General features: G+C 36.1%; 1 protein-coding gene across 11 annotated transcripts in view; it reads right to left on the reverse strand.

The window, feature by feature from the left end:
• KMT2C (lysine methyltransferase 2C) overlaps positions 1–24,134 on the reverse strand; it is a 313,148-nt gene that overhangs the window by 133,349 nt on the left and 155,665 nt on the right. For 8 of the 11 annotated variants that reach the window (XM_023727962.1, XM_023727957.1, XM_023727958.1 and 5 more), the window contains exons 9-14: positions 16,757–16,926; positions 16,198–16,349; positions 15,299–15,412; positions 14,311–14,382; positions 11,864–12,582; positions 8,464–8,571 (exon numbers count right to left, since the gene is read on the reverse strand). In XM_023727962.1, the coding sequence (XP_023583730.1) occupies positions 8,464–8,571; positions 11,864–12,582; positions 14,311–14,382; positions 15,299–15,412; positions 16,198–16,349; positions 16,757–16,926 (1,335 nt within the window). The remainder of the gene's footprint in view (positions 1–8,463; positions 8,572–11,863; positions 12,583–14,310; positions 14,383–15,298; positions 15,413–16,197; positions 16,350–16,756; positions 16,927–24,134) is intronic. The other 3 variants (XM_023727964.1, XM_023727966.1, XM_023727961.1) reach the window with 2 other exon arrangements.

Genomic DNA, 24,134 nt, shown 5'->3' on the forward strand with positions numbered 1-24,134 from the left:
CAAAGGGTCGCTATGAGTCAGAAATGACCTGATAGCACCTAACACCACCACCACCACCACCTCTCTTCAACCGCATCTTATGGGATTCTCCCTCTGCCAGCATGCCCTATGTACTCTGGCTTCCGTGCTATCCTTCAAGCTATACTAAGCTCTTCAGCAATCAAGGCCCTACTGACCCTTACTAACCCAGAACATTTCTCCACTTCTCCAAGTTTCCAACCCTTTTTAAAATGGTTGGTTTCTTATGATCCTTCAGGTATGGCCTGACATATTTCCTCACCAGAGATGCCTTTCCTTAGCTCCCCAAGTGAACCACCATCTCCCTTACCGTATCTTTAGTATCTTCTCATTGCATCACAATTTGTGATCATGTATGTTTTATTGTTTATGATTTTATTTAGTGGCAGGGAGTGGTAACAAAAGATATTTAAATTTAGTTCTCTCGGTATTTCCATTGGTTTTTCTAAGGATATTTGACTAGTGTATCTCTTAAATTCCTTTTGGTTGATATTTAAAGCTATGTCAGTAGATAGTTCTAAAAACATACCATAAAAGTTGTACTCTAAGATAAAATATTTCAGAAATAAGATTATTTAATGGTGACTGTGTCCTATTCATCATAATTTAAAAGTTAGCTTTGATGCCAAAATTGTACCTCACATTTCAGAAAGGACTTACATTTCATATAACATGGATGTACCAAATGAAGGACTTTATTGATTAGAAATGTTTGGATGCCATTTCAGGGATAATTAGAAAACTACTCAACTGCTATGAAAAACTTACATAATAAAAACTTGGAGCGTTACACTGTGAATTTTAATAAATATAAGACATTGGAAGACAGATTATATGCAATTTTACAGGAACTGAAGAAAAATTATGATTACACTTACATATTTTGACAAGCAATACACTACCTAGTATATTCTTCAGACCCTAAGACAAAAATATAGCTGTAATTACCAAGGCAGCCCTGGTGGCACAATGGTTAAGCACTCGGCTGCTAACGGAAAGGTTGGCTGTTTGAACCCACCATATGCTCCACAGGAGAAAAGACCTGGCTATGTGCTCCCATAAAGATTACAGCCTAGAAAACCCTATGGGGCCGTTCATGTCTGTTACATCACGTTGCTACAGTTGAAAATCAACTTGATAGCACCTAACAACAACAACGGAGCCCCAGTGGAGCAGCGGTTAAGAGCCTGGCTGCTCACCAAAAGGTCAGCAGTTGAAATCCACCAGCTGCTCCTTGGAAACCCTGCGGGGCAGGTCTGCTCTGCCTATAGGGTAACTATGAGTTGGAATCAACTCAACGGCAATGGGGTTTAATACCAACATCATAATTACCAATGTTTAGTTATTAATTATCCTTCGGCTCTCTGCTTTGATCAAAAAGAACTTATCCAGACCACTCAGAGGAGGTTAGTCTCCCTGTAATATATGTGCTATCCTACTGCAGCTTTTTATTAGAAGACAAAACCTACCTTGTAATTATTTGTGACACTTGACTGTAACTTTGAGGAGGAGGAGGCTGCTGTGTCCACTGTTATAGGAAGCATTATGTTCAGCACTTATTGTCTTAGTCATCTAGTGCTGCTATAACAGAAATACCCCAAGTGGACAGCTTTAACAAACAGAAATGTATTCTCTTACAGTCTAGGAGGCTAGACATCTGAATTCAGGGCACCAGCTCCAGGGGAAGGCTTTCTTTCTCTGTAGGTTCTGGGGGAAGGTCCTTGTCATTAATCTTCCCCTGGTCTAGGAGCTTCTCAGCACAGGGACCTCAAGTTCAAAGGACACGCTCAGCTCCCGGCTCTTTTTGCTTGGTGGTAGTGAGGTCCCCCACCTCTCTGCTTTCTTTTATATCTTAAAAGAGACTGACTCAAGATACAACCTAATCCTGTAGATTGTGTCCTGCCTCATTAACATAACTGCCTCTAATCCTGTCTCATTAAAATCATAGAGGTTAGGATTTACAACACAAAATGGAGGACTAGTACACAATACTGGGAATCATAGCCTAGTCAAGCTGACACATATTTTTTTTGGGAACAATTCAATACCTATAACACTTACTGAGCCTCTACTATCTTTCCTTTTTCTATTGAGCATCTTTTATTTATTTTTTGGGGGGCAGGGACATGCATGAATGCATCAATAAACACTGTACTATATTGCAAAATATACTAACCCCTCCACCAGCTATACCCATAACCCTGGATTTCCTCACCTATTAAAAAAATTACCAATCTATTCAATACACTGATATTCTTAAGCTATCTGAATTAAAAGCAAAAGCGTTCAAAACATAGCCACCAGGAGACTGTAAGTTGTAAAGAAAGCTAAATAAGGTAATTAAAAAAAAAAAAAAAAGGCAAAACAGAACCAACTGCTATCAAATCCTACGAAACCAAAATCAAACCCGTTGCCAGTGAGCTGATTTTAACTCACAGAGATCCTACAGGACAGAGCAGAACTGCCCCACAGGGTTCCAAGGCTTTGATCTTTACAGAAGCAGAATGCCACATCTTTCGCAGAGTAGAGGGTGGGTTCCAACTGCCAACCTTTCAGTTAGCAGTCAAGCGCTTTAACCACTGTGCAACCAGGGCTGGCAGAGACAAAATTAAATTTCAAGAATAATTATTTAACCCCCTAACAATTGTTTAAGGTTGATATTAAGCTCCTTTCTGCTTTAATGCTAATTTCTCAGGTAAATTTATCACACTAGTGAGATAATACAGCTATTACAAGGACTATGGAGTAGCAAAATGGTCAACAGGAAAGGCCAAGAGAGGAGAGGCTACTCTGGGCAAAAACTTATTAGAAGAGAAATTCTACTGCTTGTTTTAAATATGATCACAGACTAACCCATTTTCAGTTTTAAGAGCAGCCAGAGAAGTTTGGTGCCTCACTGGCAAACATCGCGCCTCCAAGTCCGAAGTCAACCTTGGATCTACCCTTTCCCAACATACTATGCAAAACCAAGGTTGCTATTAAATGATGAGTCTCACTTAGAGAAAGTGAAAACACTGAAGAGAGAGCAGAAAGGAAGACAACTAGTAAGGGAAAAGGAAACAAGGTTTATAATTTGCAGGGGTAGATTATCCAATAGGCAAGGAAAGCACAGTACTTACCTGGCTTACCAGATCATCTCTAGTGAAACTGTTCACTCCCTATTAGTAAATAAGCACAAGTAAGCCCGTGCTTACCCTGCTTACTGGGTCATCTGCCCCTGTCAGGGAGTGTAAATTTGAAAAGAGGCTTTATTCTGTAGGAAGCTGCTGTGTGGTTGGGAGAGACAGATGCTAGCCATACCTAGAAGCAGAATCTTTGATGTGGTGAAAAACTGTGAAATGTTCACTACAGGTGATCTGGTAAGCAAGGTAAGCACTGTGCTTACCTTGCCTATTGGATAATCTGCCCCTGGTAATCTGTCCTTTTGGTACATACATGCAATCGTGTATACTGGAGCTACAGCAGGCAACAACTCATTTTTATGACTTGAAGAATTCTTTTTGCATAAAGAAGTCTCATGTAATAAACTAAGTTCAACATTAAATAGAACAAGACACTAGTCCTGGATCATGATTTGATAAAATACTTTCTCAAAGTACAGAAATAGCTGTTAGCAGTTTCACCCCTCAATAATTTCAGAATAGAAATTTGGTTGGTGCTAGCAATGGTTTTGGAAATGTCTTCAGAAATATCACTACTGGCACAAACAAAGAGGAAAGGCTGGCACTTCTAATCTTACATATGTTTTTAGGTTGGGCAGGCCTAAGGGTTGGACATGTTTCTGTCTAAAACTATGGTCTCACGGTGGTTTACAGCAGGGCTTCTCTGACTTGAAGATGCATAGAGACCCCCTTGGGATCTTCTTAAAATACATATTTGGATTGAAGTATATAAGATGAGGCCTGAGATTCTGCCTAACACACTCCCAGGTGATGTTGATATTCCCAGTCTACAGCCTATACGTTCCGAGTACTAACGATTTAGTCTTCATTTCTTCTAGAAAACATGCATAAGCCTGAAGTCTGAGCTGAGTTCTCTCTCTAGGCTCCTCTTGCTTTGCCATATTATCTCTTGTGGTTTCTTCTGCTGCAGTATATATCACATACTATATTTAGTAAGCTGTTTACCTGTCTATATCCTAAACTAGTCTGGAAGGTCAATGATTGCTGGGAGCATGGGATCTACATGATCCAGAACAGTGACAGACACTTAAGTGCACAATTTTTATCAAACAACAACAACAAAAAAACCTACGGTTTCAATAGTCTTAAAAACATACACTAGTTATCTGCTGGAAATCTAACCCTCTTCCTACCAATGAATTTGGCGACACTTGCCAGCCTCACCTTGTGCAATTGTTTTGTGGTTTTGAATTTGGGAAACGTACTAAATATTGTGTTTAATGTGGCCAGTATTTCATATGGTCAAGGTCTGTAGTTATTTTCATTGGTACACTTCAGTGCAAATAATCAGTCAATCTACTCGGTTTTAGGACCACCATACCAGAGCTACCCTTAATACAGGATTATTATACCCTTCTAAAATCTGCATTAATCAGTAATTCAAGAAAGCAAGCAATGGCAGATGTGCCAGATGCTTTATATGTATTATCATTAAATTCTAAACCACCACCATATGATACAGTTTTATAGATGAAAAAAGTAAGGTAACTTGCTCAAGATCACACAAACAATAACAGAATAAGGGTTTGAATTCAAGCAATTGCACTATGAAAATTTTCATGCTGAATTTATATTAATCAATCTTTTTAAACATCAATAAACTACTGTGGTGGATTAATTACTTTTGTGTGTGGCCTTTCTAGTCATGGTCTTGTAACCCCCACCCAGGTGATCGTGTGATAGGATAATTGTGGCCTACCTAGGGGATTGATCAGTTTTGCCTTAAAAGAGAGCCAATTCCAGAGCAGAAAGAAGGAGCCCACCACCATCAAGGAAGGAGGGACCAGCGGGAGGGACCCAGCAGCGGGAGACAGTGCAGTGGGCGTCCCAGCCCATGGAGAGAAAGCTGAGTGCCTTTGGGCAGAGACTGAGGGCCAGGAAGAGGCATGACTGCGAGCGCAGCTAGGGAGAGGCTATCCTAATGGAAGAACTGTATCCTAAGTGTTCCTGAGCCTGAACTGTAACTGTTACTTCCCTAGTAAACCCCATATATTTGAGTTCTGTGGGGCCACTGCAATGGATTAGCGAACTCAGTAGAGAGTGCTGTGGGAGGGACAGTTGGTATCAGAATTGGTAAAGATGGCGGAGAGAGGAGGCATGTCTGACCTCGCCTCACACGAATCAGCCTTTAGCTGTTGATCTTGGTTCTGCTTCCCCCTTGTGTGGTTGGCGGAGGTCAGACACCGCCCCCAAGCTGTTTTTACAACTACGGTTAAAAAAAAAAAAAAAGTACAAACAATATAAAAATATTCCTAAAAAATTTTTCGTAAAAGGCAGTGTAGTTTCTAAACTAGAAAACATGTAGATAATCATTGCTGACATACTACCTTCCATTTTTTATTCACTATAAAAGAAGAATAGGAATATACATCTATTTACTAATTAACCCTTCTTCAAAACGTTCTAAGACAAAGTACCAGATATATAGATTTTGTCTTTTAGGTATCCAAGAATTAACAGTTACAACTCACCAGGGTAGTTTTCTTTTCCTTTAATGAATATCCTTGTATATACTTTAAACAAAGCAATGTTTCAAAGTTCAAACTTATCTGAATTAAAAGCTGGATATGAAATGATTTATAAAGGACTGAATCCTTCTTTATTAGGAAAATATAATCTACACATCTAGTTTTCTGTTTGTTTTTTTTTTAAATTTAAAAACAAAGCTCCCCCCTAAAATCTTCAACCATGCTTCTTCCTAAGGGATTGGCATTTGCAAAACCAGAAATGACATTCATTATTTTAAAAAAAAAAAGGAAATAAGCTTGCTTATAATTAATGGATGATGCTTAACAAAACTACAATCCTCTACAGCTCAACACTCTGGAGGCCTGTTGTCTCACAGGAATAGATTATGAAATTTATATGTTAATTTGGAACACTTCATTTAAAATGCTGTTAAGAGTATATGAGTATGCTATAAAATTCTATGCTTCATAATAAAATTATTTGAATTCATGAAAAATAAAAAATCCAGTTTCAAAATAATGGGAAAGTGGTTATGATCTAATGAAGTAAATACCTCCGGAAACCCATTATATTAAAGAAATTTCACTTTCTCTATGAGAACTTCTCAATAGATATCAGTCAAAGAACTTAACAAATTCCTAAGCTTTCCATATATCTGATGTTAGCAATAAGAAATTGTGGAAAAGTAAAAATCAAAAATGAAGAAAAAACTGTTGGACTGGTGTATGTTTTGCTATATATATTCTCAACAACAACAAAATAAATGAAAGTTTAAAAAATGGGGGGGAGGAAAGAAACAAAGATAATTCAATGATTGTTTTAATCAAGGTACCATAAATAACATCAGCCCACTATAACCATTAAAAAATGTTTCTAATAAAATATCAGTTTACAGTTTAAAAAAAATTGAAGAAAAAAATTCTTAGGATTTTCTAAAAATCCAAAATATAGTTGAGTACCTATGTTTCCTTTTATAAAATTTTCTTGAAATATTTACTGTAAAAAGAAAATAAATTTGATAGAATGTTTAATAACTATTTCAATATCACCATGAAAGTAATTAGTATCTGACAATGTCTGAAGTAATCATAGTCACGTAGTTACATTAAATATCTTCCCATAAAACAAAAATGACAGAAATAGGGTAAATACTATACCATGAGCTAAAACGACTACATCTCAGAATTTCCGAATTAGAATGGATGAACACAACTATGGAATGAAAGTGTGATGAAATGAGTTCCTTTATGTGGCCCTTTGCCTTAGTTCTTTGGAAAAACAGCTTGAAAGATTTTTCCCCTAAACCCTGGGGAGTTACCTTTGTCCTAGGTTTTCTACCCCACAGGGATTATTACTTTTCTTCAGGTTGACTGGTATTTCCTGGGTAGGCTGTAAACAACTTGTGGTTTGATACCTCTTGCCGGGTCCTGGGCTGCAGCCTGCCCTGTGATTGGTATGCACCTTGCAGGGATTTGTCAATGGACTATGCAAATGAGGCAAGTTGTAGCCTACAATGCAAATGAAATGTCTGTGGCCTACCAAAAGGTGATTGGTCAGCTTGTGCCCCCCTGTCCCCAGGCCATCCCTTGAAATTGACAAGGAGTTGTGTGTATATATGCAGCCAACCCCACAGAGGTTTTCAGAAAGAAAGTAGCATAAGGACAGAAGCCTGAAGAAGCATAAAGGAGAAAAGACAAAAGAGAAGAGGGAGGTAGAGAGAAAGGCGGCAAGGAATCTCCTAAAAGGGCTGTAACACTAGAGACAGTGACAGGCCTGGAATGGGCCCAGCAGCAGAGCTGGAGGCAATAGGCCAGGAAGGGGCCCTGGTGACAGACGGCAGGGCAGAGAGGAGCCTGTCTTGAGGCTGCTGAGAGGAGGCGGGCATTGCCAAGAGGAGCTGAAAGGGCTGTCCTGCACTGAAGAAGGGAGACTTTGCCTAAAGGCTTCCTGACCCTGTTATTTCCTTAATAAACCACCTGACGTTAAGTATGGTCTGTGAGTTCAATACGGCCATTGCAATGAATTATCAAACCCAGAAGAGAAGTAGTGAGTGCCACAGGATGGACAGCTGGCGTCAGAATTGGTAAAAAGGTTGGAAAGTAGTGGTATGTCTGACTCTACCTCATAGGGATCAGCCTTAGGCAGACCTTAATTCGCATTATCCCCTCCTGAAGTTAGACAGGTTCTGACAATGCTATTACTACTACCCTTACCACTTTGCAGAGTGAAATGGAATAGAGACTGAAATAAAAAAAGTTACATGATTTGATATGATAAATTAACAAGTTTTTTTTTCCATCCCATTTGCTACTACTTTTTAAGAGCATTTCTGGGGCATTATGTTTAAAGCATAATAAAATAGTAAAACAATGAGTAACACCACATTTCTCTAATTCAGAACTCCACTTCTAGGGTTAAGATGAAACAAGCATCGTCACAGACTGTGTTTAAATTAGTCTAGGGGAGGGCCATTTCATTGCTGCTTTTTATGAGCTCTACAGTTGATTACAATATGTGGCATGTCCAATAACCACTTTTTAAACCCAACTCTTCATGCAGATATACAGAGGTACCTTTGAAAACTCTAAGAAATAAATACTAAAACATATCACAAATGCATAACTTCAATAAAAGATAGGGAAAAAACTGATTCAAGTCAAGTCGATTCCAGCTCACAGAAACCCTAAAGGACAGAGTAGAGCTGCCCCATTGGGTTCCAAGGCTGTAAGTCTTTACAGAAGCAGATTGCCACATCTTTCTCCTGCAGAGCGGCTGGTGTGTTCGAATCACTGACCTTTTGATTACCAGTCAAGCGCTTAACTGCACCACCAGGGCTCCTTTTCCATCTCCTACTACCTATCATATCTAAATTTGTCCTCTTTGTCTTTGTGAAATCCTGTGTCTGAAGTGGACAAAATAAAAACAAGAATCATTTTGTATTCATAATCATCAAAAAAACTTATGTTAGTATTTCCAGAGTTGAAGCAGACATTTGAGATATATTTGAAACATCCCATGAAGAAAAAAAAGTAAGCATTATATAATTCTTGCTAACATCTAAAATCTTCAATGCAAAAGGTACAATATAAAACAATAAACTCTCCTATAAAGGAAAAACAATACAATTGGTTTACCATTTGACAACAGACTCCCGATACCCAAGATACAGATTATACTTTCCTGTGTCCTCATGTCTCAGATTCAGACCATCCAGTATATTGGGAGGGAAACACACACACACACACACACACACACACACACACACACACACACACACACACAGATAATCTCATATACACTGAAAATATGTGGAGTGAGTTTGTGCTACAACAAATGGTTTAATAGTTACCTGTTTTAAAGAAAGTAGAATATTTCTACATCAGTCCTTGATAACAGTGAAATCATAGCAACATACTTATCAATCTTCAATTCACTCGGCATTTCTTTTAATGTCATTAACAACTCTGGAACTAAAATTTTCATATTTTTGAAAATGCTTAGCCTTACACTGTCCAATGTCGTAGTCACTAGCCATGTATGGCTACGGAACACCTGAAATGTAGCTAGTGCTGATTGAGATCTGACTGTAAAACATAAACTAGATGTCATGTACATGAGAGAAGAATGTGAGATATCTCATTAATAATTTGTGTATTGATTAAATGCTGAAATAATATTTTTAATATATTGGGTTAAATAAAATATATTAAAATTTATTTTACCTGCTTTTTATTTTTTAATATGACTATTAAAAAATTTAAAATTACATATATGTAGCTTGCATTATATTTCTATTGGACAGCACTGGCTTAGCCTTCTACTGGCTAACATATTTCGAGAGACCACTGGATAATCCAATTACTCTCACATCACAGTTTAATGAGAAACAAACAAAATCTGAAAAGTAAAAGTATTCCTTTAATCTTTAAGTGAATTCTTAGAAAAACTCATGTAGTACCAGAAAATTGTTTGGACAAATGTAAGGACCTGAGTACTATGAAACAGAAACAGAAACAGAATTCAAACCAACTAAGTCTGCAGTTCTTTGGTTAGGGTGGTTTCATTGAACTGGTAAAGACCAAAGAACTGATGACATTAAGGAAAACATGGAAGTAGTGAGGCTGACACTCAACCAATAATTCGAAACCGAAGAAACTTGCTTACGTTACAACCTGTGCCATGAAACTCCATCTCATTTAATAGCTACCCCCAACTGCTAAGAATCTGCAAAAAGAAACACTAAATAAAACCAGAAATGTAACAGAGGAATGCATGATATCATAGAAATTCATGTAATAGAATTCTGGACTTTAGGATTTCCAATATAAAGTATCAATACTCCTGTTTAGGTACAGACTATTCCCAGGAAGTTATGGCCCTAGTGCCTGAAAACTGATAAAAAATGGAAGAGCTATCTTCTGCTATCCAACTAATACTCTCCATGGTAACAGAAGTATATTAGCAAGCCATGAATTATCAAAAGAAGGGTGCTTCCTACACAACTAATACCAAGCTTGGAAGACTAAAAAGCCAACAGGGAGGTAACACATGGCCTATAATTAGCTTAAGAGATTAGTATCTTTGGGTATGTTCTTTTCTGACTGCATTCATGAAGGTCTATTTAGCAGCGACAGTAGCAGCAAATGATAAAATAGCAATGAAAGAGTGGCAACTAACCAGAAAGTAAAATATTACCAGAACCGGGAACTGAAAGAGAATAAAGCAGAAGCAGAAGCAAATACAAAGTGATGAGTCTGGAAGAAAAAAATATATAGAAACACACACATATATATAATTTTGGAACAAAAGTCAACAGAAAAATGGTCCTAATAAATTGAATTTAGTTTCTCAGTTAACTGAAAGTCTTCAAATAGAGCAGTAGAAGATTTAACAGGAATATTTAAATATTTAAAGAATGTTAAGTATCTGAACCAAAAGTAAATTTGAGATTCAAATTTCCATTGCTAAAGTCTTTTCAGAGTCAGAACTAAGTCATCATATAACTATTATAAAACAAGAAAAAATACGCTAGTAAAATTCTACTTAAACTTACTGAGGAGGAGGAGGAGAACTGGTTTGAGAAGGAAAATCTCACTTGGGGAAATAGAAAGTAAACAGTAAGGAAACTATTTAAAATTAGAGAAAGGTGTATATAAAGTGTTTTAGTCCCTGCATTTATTTTGTCATAGAGAAATAGCTAAATCCTAAATCTAATCCTAAATTCTAGAGAATGAAATATATCTGGATTTTTTTCTGAGAAGACTTATTTTTACATTAAAATCAAGTCAGATTTTCTCTAAATGACCTTATAATTCCAAAATTAGATGATTAAAGTCAAGATATTATTCCTTTTTTAAAAAATTAAACTTTAATCACTGGAAGTAATTTGAATTATGAGCCTTAAAACTCCCAATTACTATTATGACTAAACAATTCTGCACTGTTTGATATCTTGCCATTTTATAAAACATTTTAGAAAGTAGCAATTTTGTAGAATAAAAAATAATTCTCAGCTATAGTATCTTCATTTTGCCAAGTAGTTTCACTTAAATCCCACTTTAAAAGCACTGGGACTCAGCCTTAAAGGGCAGAAGCCACACTAGTTAAAACAAGCACGGGAAGCGTTCACTTCACTTCCTAAACATCAACAATACAATACTAAGATTTCTCCATAAAACTACTGAAATAAATGCTAACTTGAAAAAAATCCCACAAAAGTTAGCCATTAGTAGAAAAATCAAAATGAGATATTTCCCAGCATGAAGAACTCCCTTGGTAAATTTTGATGCTTATGAGGTTAAAAACATGCGATGACCGATGTCAATCAATGTTAGAGGGGAAAAATAAATGTTATTGTACACTCAACAGTATCCTGTTTTTTAAGGATCTGTTGTTAGTTTGACACAGAACTAAAAGTTTTAAAGAGCGTTTCTATTAGACGCTATAATCAAATAGGTCGCATTTTATGTTCTAATTAAGTTGCAATTACAAATTCCTTCAGGTATAATAAAATACATTCTTCATTAACAGCATTAAAGAAATAACCTAAACACATTATAAATCAACATTACAACATATGTAAGTTCTACCTGAGGACAGTAAAAGTTGGCCTTCAAACCAAGCTACACAACACACTTTATCTGATAATAAGTGCTCCAACATCTCTTCTATCAACATCATTAAAATCATCCTACCTGTTTGGACCGAGGTCTACCGGGAGAAAATTTTCTTTTGGTAATAGCTGGTTTACCCATGCCAATTTTTGGAGTGACTGAGATGTAAGTTGTTGGCATGATGTTTCCAGCAGAAGAATTGAGAGCTGAAGGGTAACAATGCAGCATGTCATGTGAAGGCAAGTCTGAAGGAAGAGTTGGAGGGGAAGACACATTTGCCTTGCTTATGTCTGCTACTGATGAAAATGATGATTCTGTCTCAGATGGTAATTTTAAAGATGTGTCTCCTTGGCATGAACTATCTTTTACATAACCCTCAATTGCAGGAGTCATTTCAAATTCCATAAACCCAGTGGAAGATTTAGAATTTTCTTTCTGTTCCATTTCTGCTTGTAACCTTTCTGTAGGCAACTGTTCTTTAGAACATACAGAAGTACTTTCCTCAGATGGGGACTTTAAGGTTTCTGGTGGAACAGAGACAGATTCAATGGTTGATTTTGGAGGCCTTGATTCTTCTGGGGATACCACCACTTTAGGTTCTTCTGATGAGTGTAGTTGCTCTTGCTGTACAATGTCCTGGTGTGCAATGACTTCAATGTTTTCTGTCACTTCCATTTTGTTTTCATTTTGATCTTCATGACAAATATGCATTACTTTAGAAGATACTTCCAGTTTTTCACTATTAACTTCACGAGAAACCTGACTTTCCAATTCAAGATGCATTTTATTTTCAGATGATTCTATAAAATTTGGAATATTCATTATATTAATGTACATACACATTTCAAAATTTCTAACTGACTAAATATAAGACCTTAATAATATATCAATATTAATATATTAATAACAGGCTTTGGCAGAAAAGGGGGGAGGGGAGTTTAAAAACATCTTTTTGGTTAAACCATGACTTAGAAAGTATTCATTAAGAATAGCTATTAAGTTAATAAAAATCACAATACTTAACAGTTTATGGATTAGAATCAGTCCCAGACCAGAAAACCTTACAAAAACATGGCCCTAAATGGATCCCCGGGTTTATGGTAATTTCTAAAAAGAATATATTAAGATAAAATTAATCACTGATATAATCCTATTACACATAATGTTTTATAGCTTGAACAATTACAAAAGGATTGAAAATTATGTAGGCAAAGTTATCATCCTCATTTTACAGGTAGGAAAATGAGGTTCAGTGATGTCATGTGAAGTGTTCATATTAAAAAAGCGAAGACTGGACAAGAACACACAGATATTTTGCAATAGCAGACACCCAAATGTAATAAAGATTCTGTATATTCAAAGGAGTAACAAGCAAACACAGAAAAGATTTACTAACTAGAAAAATTATTTTGCTTAACTGTACCCACTGATGTACTCAACACATTTTTTTGGATATAACTCTTGTGCTTCCTGATCGTCTATATTCTAAAGAGGCTAATCTTAGCAAGCCATTAAACTTAATTAGATATCAGAAATATAGTCACTGACTGGTAAATTTTATATCAGTGTACTACTGTGCTAAACCTTTAACCCAACCTTACTTAGGAGAAAAGTTGCAGGTCTAAATGACATGCACCGTAAGAGGCTCTGTAAAGTAGGAACACTGAAGATAAAAAGCGCTTATTCTCCCAATGCTGTGAGGGCAATTTTTAAATTATACTATAGAAATTCTAGTTTTTTCATCTACTATTTACCAGCCAGTAACTATATATCTACCTTCTGATACAAAATGAAATCTCCCTACTCATTCTTGATACACTGAAAGACTACAACCGAGGATAAAGGAAAAACATCAAATAATGTATCTGGCAGCACTAAATATTTTTTAAATGCTTGAATGTTTCAAAAATACTTAACGGAAAAACGTGAATGATAAAAAATGGACTTTAAACTAAATACATACAAGGACGAATGAATTCTTAAGGGTTTAAAACCAAAGGACCATCATTTGAGTGACTCAAGTGAAACATACTTCTCACGATGCTGCATGAAGCCTAAATTACGTGCTAACAGAAGACAACAACTTAAAAGTCTCCCTGGCAAAGAGAAACATGTGCATTCCACATATAAACCACAACCAGCATATTCTCCCTGTTCTATTTTAGGCAGGAAGTTTTTGGATAAAAATGTAAACATGCTCTACATTCCAAGCAGTTCAATTACTTTCTGCTACTAGGTTCTTATATAATGAGTTTAACTTGTTTCAGAATGTAACAAATATTTGATACACCAACTCTTTATAGAGACTCTAAACTCACTTAGAATCCATTGTCACTACTTTTCAAAGAAGGCATCATGTGACTCAAAGGTTTAGTTACTGTACTGTGTATATAGCAATTGCAAAATATTGTAACTATCCATTGGAATATTTGAAAAGTTAATGGATAGTGGCTCAAATCTGCATAGAACCATAAAGGTATTATATCTTGTAAACTGATCAAATCAGACAATATGAGCAGACTGCTTACCAGAAATGAGAAGACAATCTGTGTCAAGACTTTCTGGTGCTTTCTGTTGCTCTTCAGCGTGGACTTCAACTGCTGAGAATAACACATTATGGAATCTATAGCAAGGAGTCAAAATTCCTCTAACACTACTCCCTCAACAATCATTTGAGTAGCAGTTTATTTCGCTACCAAATGCCAATTTCCAATACAAGCACAAAACACATTATCACTATTAGTAAGTAGGATAAGAAGACAAAATTAGGAATCTTATTATGCACTATGATAGAATTTATTATTATAGATAGCTTTATTTTTCTTCACTTTACATCTGCATGAAGTACACTTTCAGTGAGTTGTTAAATGTAAACTTAACGAATTTCAAAAAAATCTCAGGCTTTTTATGTATATACTCAATTTATATAATATAAAATTTCCCATAAAATCCCACAGACTTTCATATGAAACCATACTTAAATTCAGTTAAGTAGTTTTTCCCAACCTAGTCTCGTTAATTCTAGATTCTCATGTACAATAATGCTATTATCAGTACTGTCAAAAGCTGAATTGAAATATCATTGAAATAACTGAAATAACCCTCAATAGAACTACTGAGATTACCTAAAACAATAATTTTTCATTAACTCAGTATGAAACACCTCCCATTCAGCAACAGCTCTAGTTAGTAGTTAGAAGTCTAACTACAAGAAGAGAAAAATACCAAACTGTTTTTTAATGAAAATCATTTGATCACTAAACAAAGTATGCAGTTATAATTAAGTCTAGATTAGAGCAGAACTACAATCTGTAAGTGCCCTTTCTCCTATTATTTTCTTCCTAAGGTTATTAGTTTTACTAAAAAGCTCCTTTCTAAACAATTTCCTGAGTGACTATATCTGTGCTAATTTTTATATAGAGATCTAAAGTTTTAGTAGATGCACATATATTATTCACTATATACATACATTTTCTTCACAAAATAGAGCACAACCATTATCACAAGCATTCTTACCATCTGGAACAATTCCAGGTATGAACTCTTGACCTCTGACATCTTTACTAACTGCTTGCTCCAGAAATACCACAGGGTCTTCAGGTCCTTCAACTTCCATTTCATTGTTATAATCTTAACAGAAAATAATGTATATATTCTCTAGATCAGAATGCGTTTTCTGTTGTTAACTAAATCAACAATATTATCACCAAAAATGTCGTAAGTATAACTTTAGATATTTCTGTTCTAACCAGATATTTAAATTTTAAAAAACCATGAAAAGTACAATGTATTAAAAGATAGTTGGCATTTCATTCTTTAAAAAAGGATATTCCACGAGTGTATACTGATAGCGTCCTGTAAATGAAATGTTAGTAATTAATTAAGATAATTCTACTTAAATCTCTTGTAGATGATAAAACAGGACTATTCTAAAAGTTACCATTCATACTGATGAAAATGAAAAATAAACTGGTAAGCAGGTCTTACCCTTTAAGAAGTTTGTTATTACGCTCATAACCAACAGGGTACTATTATTAATATTCCATACTTGAACAAAATTTTGGGTTCAAGAAGCAAGAATTCACATTTAAGAAGTAATGAAACTAAAACTAGTTTAGAGCAAGATAACCTGGATTATGAAGAGCAAACTAGGTCATATGCCCAAAGGCTGAAGAACTTTCACCACTGGGCTAAAGAACACAACTGGAATTCAAATATGAGAACTGTCTTAATGCAGTTAGATAAGATTTTAGTCAACAGAGTCAGAGATAACCAAGATAATACGCATATTTCAAGGTTGAGAAATTGAGAATAAGATGGGATCTGATACACAGGACTCTACCATTATTACTAAAGTAATATACTGGTGACTGATTAGGACAGCTTCCTGAAAAAAGCAAAAATCTCAGGTTTACCTGTCCTGAGTTCAGCCACCTCCATTTCATCACCTGGCTGTATCGAATCCATCGCGACTGTTAAGTGTTTACAATACATGCAGATATACTCTTCTTTCAGTTGAGAATCTAGTTCATGATCCGTTGGTTTGTCACATTCTAAGTGAACCCACCTATCGTGACAAATATATTTAAATAAAAATAATTTAAAGTCAATTTAATATCTAGGGGAGGGGAGGGCAATTGTTGAAATGGAAGAGGGGTAAAGGATGAAGAGAGAAAGCTTATAGGGGATGGTAAATGGCAAAGGTTCTAAAAAAGGACTTGGCATTTTTTACTTCCACATTTGTAAAGTATTTCCTCTTTACTTTGTCCTCTTCATACTCATTTCTATTCTTGTCTTTTCTTTTGCCTCTCAGACCCATAAAAACACAATTTAATTCCATCTATACCAACAGTCAGTACTAACGGGATTACTGGTGTAGTAAAAGCTTGGAGCTCAAAGGTATATGGTAGGGCAAGTGATCACATGGATAAAACAATCTACAAAATGATTTAATGGAATAACTGTATCTCTCACCTTTTACACATATTACAATGAAGCATGTCTTCCTGATATTCTGGATGGTAGCACTTCCCACAAAAAGGACATAAATTATCCTGCTGTTGGTAACAACTGTCACATACTAGGCAATTGTGGTGCCACTGAGAACTAGATCGTGTGCCACATTCTACACATATTCTGCAATTCTAAACACCAGGGGGGAGAAAAAAAGGTTTGTTATGGATAAAATAGTCTGCTATTGCAATTCTGATGTAAACCTTTTTAAAGTAAATGAGACATTCATGGATTACATATTAAGCTCTAATTTTTACTATACGAATTTAGGGTGTATGTTTCTGAAAAAGCAATTTGTTTTGAAATGTCTGATGTGACCTTAAACAATCTGCACTAAAACCTCCAGAAAAACATGAATAGGTATGGCGGCATCCAGAACACATAAAAGGGAAAGGAAGAAAACCAAGACACAGCAACCCAAACTTCAAAAAAGAAGCATATTCAGAAATCAGGAAGTAACTTTTGCAAAATAAGTCTACTTAAATCACTATTGTAGAAAACAAAATTGGGCTGCTAAAATATTCCATCAGCTTCTGGGTAGCCTAGGAACTAAAAACAAAAACTTGCACTAAAGAAACATCATCACCCACTCCAAACGACTTGGCATTTGAACTTGTGAAAATAAGCACTCCACACCCAAATCCAATGATGACTCTCTGTATTTTCAGAATGAAGAGTGGAACTATCCTCACCAAAGTGGAACTGTTTATGAAGTGCATGGCTTGCCAGATGTCGGCTAAATACTTTTTGGTGCCTGTGCGCTAGCCAGCCTTAAAATCTTAAGTGCAAGGCTGATAAATTGTTGGGCTCTCATTATTCACCACAACTTCCCAATATAAAACACCAATAAAAGTAATTTCAACTTTTTGAGCTGCCAGGTTGATATGAATGAGGTGCTCACCCAAAAACAGAAATAAGCATGAATACCACAGATTTGCTAAAGTCTTATAGATTTAAAACTCATGCACTTTTAAGTACTGATGTAAAAATCCCTAATGAAATATTAGCAAACAGACTGCAATATCACATTAACAAAATAAACCATGACCAAGTGGGGTTTGTGCCAGAAATGCAAGGATGGTTAAATATTAGAAAATCTACTAATAAAATCTAGCATACTACTAGTCTGAGAAGAAAAAATACCATATTTTTATGCAAATAACACACACATTATACGTTTTTTTGCCAACCGTGCACCCCCTCACGCATTGTGCTCTGTGTGTTCTACATGTGTGAGTGCATTATTCACATGGACACATTAGTCACAAAAAATGCACTCATTATTTCAATAGATGCTGAAAAAGCCTTTGAAAAACACATTCCTAATAAAAACTCTTGAAAAAAATAGAAATGGATGAGTATTTCTTTAGTTTGATAAAATATATAAATCTTCATCCTAAAGCCAGTATCTTATTTACTGAATTAGTGGAGGAACCCTAGAGATATTACCACTAAGATCAGGAACAAATCAGGGATGTCTACTATCTTCACTACTATTTAACATGATTCTGGAGCCAATGTAAATAGAATTGAGAAAACAATCAGAGGCACAAAAATAGGAAAACCCTAGATAATTAATCATAAAATTGATACAATAAAATAATTCAGTAAAATAGCAGGATATGAACTTAGCATGCAAAAATCAACAGAATTCATATACACAAATTATAACTGGTTAAAATATATAATGAAGGAGAAAAACCTCACAAGAGTAGCACTACAGATAAAACAAGAATAAACAAGAAATGTTCAAAGCCTATACAAGGAAATTACAAAACATTCCTGAAAGACACAAAACTAGACTTGAACAAATGGAAAGATTTTCCTTTTTCTTGGTTAGGATGTCCTACCATCAAGACATCAATTCTCCCTTATTTAATTTAAAAATTTATTGTAATCTCAACCCCAGTGAGGTTTTCACGGAGCTAGATAAATTGATCTTAAAGTTCATATGGAAAAATAAACACACAAGAACAACTAGGAAAAATATGAAAAGAAAAAGTTCTCAGTGGGGGGACCAACACTACCAGATACTGCAAAGCCTCTGGAACAGTGTGATACTGGTGCATGAACAGGACAGACCAAACAATGGAACAGAAATTCCGGAAATGAGCCCACTAAAAAGAAAACTTCAGTATATGATGAAGGTGAAATGTCAAAGCAATGGAACAAAGACGGTCTTTTTAATGAATGGTTTTCAGACAACTGCATAGGCAATTGGATAAAGATACCTCCTACCATACATGGGGATCAATAAGAAAACATAAATATATGTTTATCATAAAAAAAAATTATAGGGAGGATAAACCAGAAAATAATGAAGTCAGTTACCTGTAAGAGGTAAGGGAAAATGGGCAGAAGTGATACAGGAGGGAGGGACACTTCTACGAGCAGAGTTTATTGTATAGCTTTGATTTCGAAAACCATGTTACGTTAATATCCTACATATTTTTTGAAAATTAAATCAGTAAGAAGAGAGGGAAGCAAACTAATAATGAGAGCAAACTGAAATAGGTTTGTTTGTTGGACTGAGCAAATGAATACATGTGTTGAAGTTGTTGGAACCTAGGTTTCTAACTACAGAATGGACATGCAAGAATGGGACAAAGCAGAGAACTCAGTAGGGAGGCAGTGGAAGCAAAGTATTGATGTAGTCTCATGATTTCTGTATATATGCAAGAAGAGCCCTGGTGGTGAAGTGGTTAAGCACTTGGGGGCTAACCAAAAGGTCATGGTTCAAACTGACCAGCTGCTCCGAGGGAGAAAGATGTGGAAGTCTGCTTTTGTAAAGATTTACAGCCTTGGAAACCTTATGGGGCTGTTCGCCTCTGTCCTATAGGGTTGCTATGAGTTGGAATCGACTTGCTGGCAGTGGGTTTTTATATGTGCATACTTGCTTTTTTTATTCAAGTGTTAAAAAAGCAAAGATGTCACTTTGAGGACCAAGCTGCTGGACAATGAATAAGGAAGACCGAAGAATTGATGACTTTGGATTATGATGTTGGCAAAGAATACTGAATATACCGCGGACTGCCAGAAGAATGAACAAGTCTGTCTTGGAAGAAGTACAGCCAGAGTGCTCCTTAGAAGCAAGAATGGTGAAACTCTGTCTCACATACTTTGGACATGGTATCAGGAGGGAACAGTCGCTGGAGGACATCATGATTGGTAAGATAGAGGGTTAGCAAAAAAGAGGAAGACCCTCAATGAGATAGACTGACACAGCGGCTGCAATAATGGGCTCAAACATAGCAACGACTGAGAGGATGAAGCCGGACTGGGCAGTGTTTTGTTCTGTTGTACCTAGGGTTGCTATGAATTGGAACCGACTCAACAGCACCTAACAACAATACTATGGATGTAGGTATATGTACTTGTATATATGTGTGTGTATAAATGTACATACATGCATGTATTTGCTAGCCCAGTGTGCTGAAAAGGCAGAGCAGCAAACACTCCCCAGTGGCAATGAGCACACTCAGCACCCATTCTCCAAGTAAAGGAGCCTGGGTTACTTACTGAAAACAGAATGATTCCAGGGCTGGACAGGGGAGGTAAAAGATAAGCTTGGACTATCCTGTTATGCTAAAAGCAATGAAGTGGTAAAAAAGAAAAAAAACAGCGAGGGCATGTCAGACAGTGTGAAGTGACTGTAGTAGCTGTTGTTTCATGCCATCAAGTCCATTCCAATTCATAGCAACCCCATGTGACAGAGGAGAACCGCCCCATAGGGTTTTGTTGGCTGTAATCTTTACGGAGGCAGATTGCCAAGTCTTTCTTCCTGGAGCCGCTGGGTGGATTCAAACTGCCAATCTTTCAATTAGCAGCCACGCGCTTAACTGTTGCACCACCAGGGCTCCTTTGAAGGGGCTACCACTGGCCAAATACGGGACAATTTGAACACAAAAATAGGTACAGTAATGAATTATAAATTATTGAAATAATAGGAATTCATGAGTCAAGCTAATAACAACAAAAATAATAAATGAATAACTTTAACATGTGGAAGAAGGGAGAGCTCTACCTTAACACGGGAGAATCTGGAGGGAGTGTTGGAGTTAGGAAATCATTTTGCAACCAACATGTAAAAATTCAATCAAGCAATGGTTCCTAAAATCTAGGAGGAAATTCTGATGAGGAATAAGATATCTGCATAGTCCTAAAGTATCTCCAGATAATACTTTATTAGATACAAGGGGGGCAGGGGGACCAAACAAACAGTGGAGAAATTTGGCAACAGCTTGACTAGGCAAACAGAATTTACATCACCTATGAGGTATGTGCATTGTGGGTATCCAGATGTGATACCCTGAGAAAGGCACATTATCATTTATGTAGTATTCTGGCCAAGAACACATAACTCTTAATCTAATCACAAGAGAACATCAGACAAACACAAAGTTAAGGAACAGTCTATTAAACAAACAAAAAAAAGTGTGAAGGGAAGAACTATGTTTATTAAAGACGAAAAAAAGAAGAGCTGGGAAAAATTTCCGGATTAAAGGAGGCAAGAGATAAATCAACTAAATGGAATATCTGACCCCAGGCTAGATCCTGGAAGTTATATGGGAAGGGGAGCGGGGGGACCGCTATACAAAAAATTAGATCAATTGACAAATTTGTAATATGAATGGTAAAGTAGATGAAAGTACTGTATTGATGTAAATTTATTAAGCTGACAATGGTACTGTGATTATGTAAGACTATTCCTATTTATAGGACATACAACCTGAAATATTTTGGTACAAGATGGGAGCATGGCATATGTAACTTACCCTCAAATGATTCAGGGGGAAAAAAAAAGACTAGACTCACACTTCCTTGAGGGTATACATATTTGGTCCTGCATCTCTATCCACCACAGTGTTTGACCCAAAGTAAACTCTCAAATGTTAGCTAAATGAATGAACAAATTATGACTGAAAACTACAATTACAAAAGAATTTAACAGCAGAAAAAAGATCATTCTTCAAAGTGCTCAGAAGATAAGCTTTCCTATGGAAAAACTGTGTGACTGATTATTTGGGTACTTTGTGTTGGGCACTATCTTAAGGCACTTAATATGTATCATCGCATTAAATCCAACATCCCCGTGAGGTAAGTACTATTAACATCGTACACATGATAGGAAACTGGCTTAGGGATGTCAAATAACTTGCCAAAGATCATATATACATTTAATAATTGGAAGGGCTAAAATCTGATTCCAGAGCCTAAGCTTTAAACCACCACACTATACTACCTCCATAAAAGAGAAAAAACCAAATTAACTATCCAATAGTACCCTCAGCAGTATTATGAATAATGTTGTCACCCTGAAAGAGAACAGCAGACCATTGTAGACAGCAAATTAGGACAAGAACAGACCAAAGAGAAGGCACAGAACCTCAAGTAACACTCTCAGAAATCTGAGGAAATTTTTCAAGATAATGAAAAAACATAACAAAGAAGACAATAAATTAACAGCAGGAGACAAACATCTAGTTCTTACTAAAGATTATAACAATTATAGAGAAGATAAATACTGGGGGGAGAGGCAAATAAATAAAGGGGGAAAAGTATGGCCCCTGGATACCCTTTTAACTCAGTACTGAAGTCACTCCTGAAGTTCACCCTTCAGCCAAACATGAGACAGGCCTACAAAACAAACAATAATACACGTAGTTCAACCACGTGTACAAGACTAAGTGAGCATACCAGCCCAAAAACAAAGATGAGAAAGCAGGAAGGGACAGGAAAGCTGGACGAATGGAAACGGGGAAACAGGGCGAGAATGGTAGAGTGTTGACATAGTGTGGGGTTTGCCACCAATGTCACAAAACAGTATATGTACTAATTGTTTAATGAGAAACTAATCTGCTCTGTAAACTTTCACCTAAACCCGTAACCCACTGCTGTCGAGTTGATTCCAACTCGACAGCAACCCTATAGGGCAGAGGAGAACTATCCTAAAGAGTTTCCAAGGAGTGGCTGGTGGATTCGAACTGCCGACCTATTGGTTAGCAGCCAAATGCTTAACCACTGAGCAACCACAGCCTCATATATATATAAACAAATGGAAAAACAAAACAAAACTTCTCTAGACCTTTAAAGGGACTTAACTGGAGAATGGCAGTGGTTAACATGTTCAAGGCAAAATTAATTAACACAGAACAATAATAAAGATATATCCTAGGAATAAATACAAACAATTAAGAAAAATAAGATTCCAAAGCTTTCAAGCAGAAAACGATTGTAATCAAATAAACTTTAAAAAAAAAAAAAAAAAGGAAGATTTGTCTTCTGAGATACCATAAACTCAAAAAACTCTAGAGAAATGTTTCCAGAGTACAAAGAAAAAATTGTAACATAAAACATTATACTAAACCAAATTCTTGTGGCAGTCTGAAGGCCACAGTTACTTACAGATATGTAGGATCTCAGAAAATTTACAGCTCTCTTTTATAGGATCATAGCCAAGGCTGCAAAAGACTAGGGGTGATACAAGGTTGGAATAAGTTGGAATTTATCGAGGAAATATATTTTTTTGCAAAGAAAAAGTGACAAGGTTTAAAGCCTGGAGTTGATTTAATTATGGTAAACTCGCTGCCATGGAGTCAATTCTGACTCATAGCAACCCTATAGGGCAAAGCAGAACTGCCCTACAGAGTTTCCAAGGAGTGGACGGTGGATTTGAACTGCCAGCCTTTTGGTTAGCAGCGGTAGCTCTTAACCACTGGGATACCAGGGCTCCCAATCATGACAAAAAGGACTTTAAAAAAAAAAAAAAAAAAGCAAAAATTCACATTTCTACATTTTCAGTGTGGGTAGGGAGAGAAGCGGGAGTGCTAAATTTATATTTTCAACATTTATGATAACTATTAATGAAATAAGATTCTGAACTGCAAATCACTGCAGGAAATAAAAGGGGCAGAAAAATAGAAAGGAAATCAAAAGAAAAATTTTGCCTTGCAATAACCAAGCATTTCAATTACAACCATCAAAGTAAATAGTTTACTCTAGTAAACCTTTCAAAGAATATATTTGAAATAACACAGAACCATCAAAAACCAAAAGATGTGAAAAGATAACATTCAACTGGTGAACTAAAACCCTATATGACCATTTAAAATTTTTTTTATCAATTTATTGAATCAACTAGTCAAAAAATTAAAGAAAACTGTCTTTAACTAAATAAACACAAATGTTACCCCTTAAAAAAAAAGTCACTGTGCAGGGGGGAGAAGTATATGGGAATTCTCTGTACTTTCTGTGAAATTTTTCTGTAAACTAAAACTGCTCTAAAAAATAAACTATATGTATATATAAGGAGCACTGGTGGCGCAGCAGTTAAGCACTC

Source organism: Trichechus manatus, unplaced genomic scaffold (genome assembly GCF_000243295.1).
Source record: "Trichechus manatus latirostris isolate Lorelei unplaced genomic scaffold, TriManLat1.0 scaffold00020, whole genome shotgun sequence".
NCBI lineage: Eukaryota > Metazoa > Chordata > Mammalia > Sirenia > Trichechidae > Trichechus > Trichechus manatus.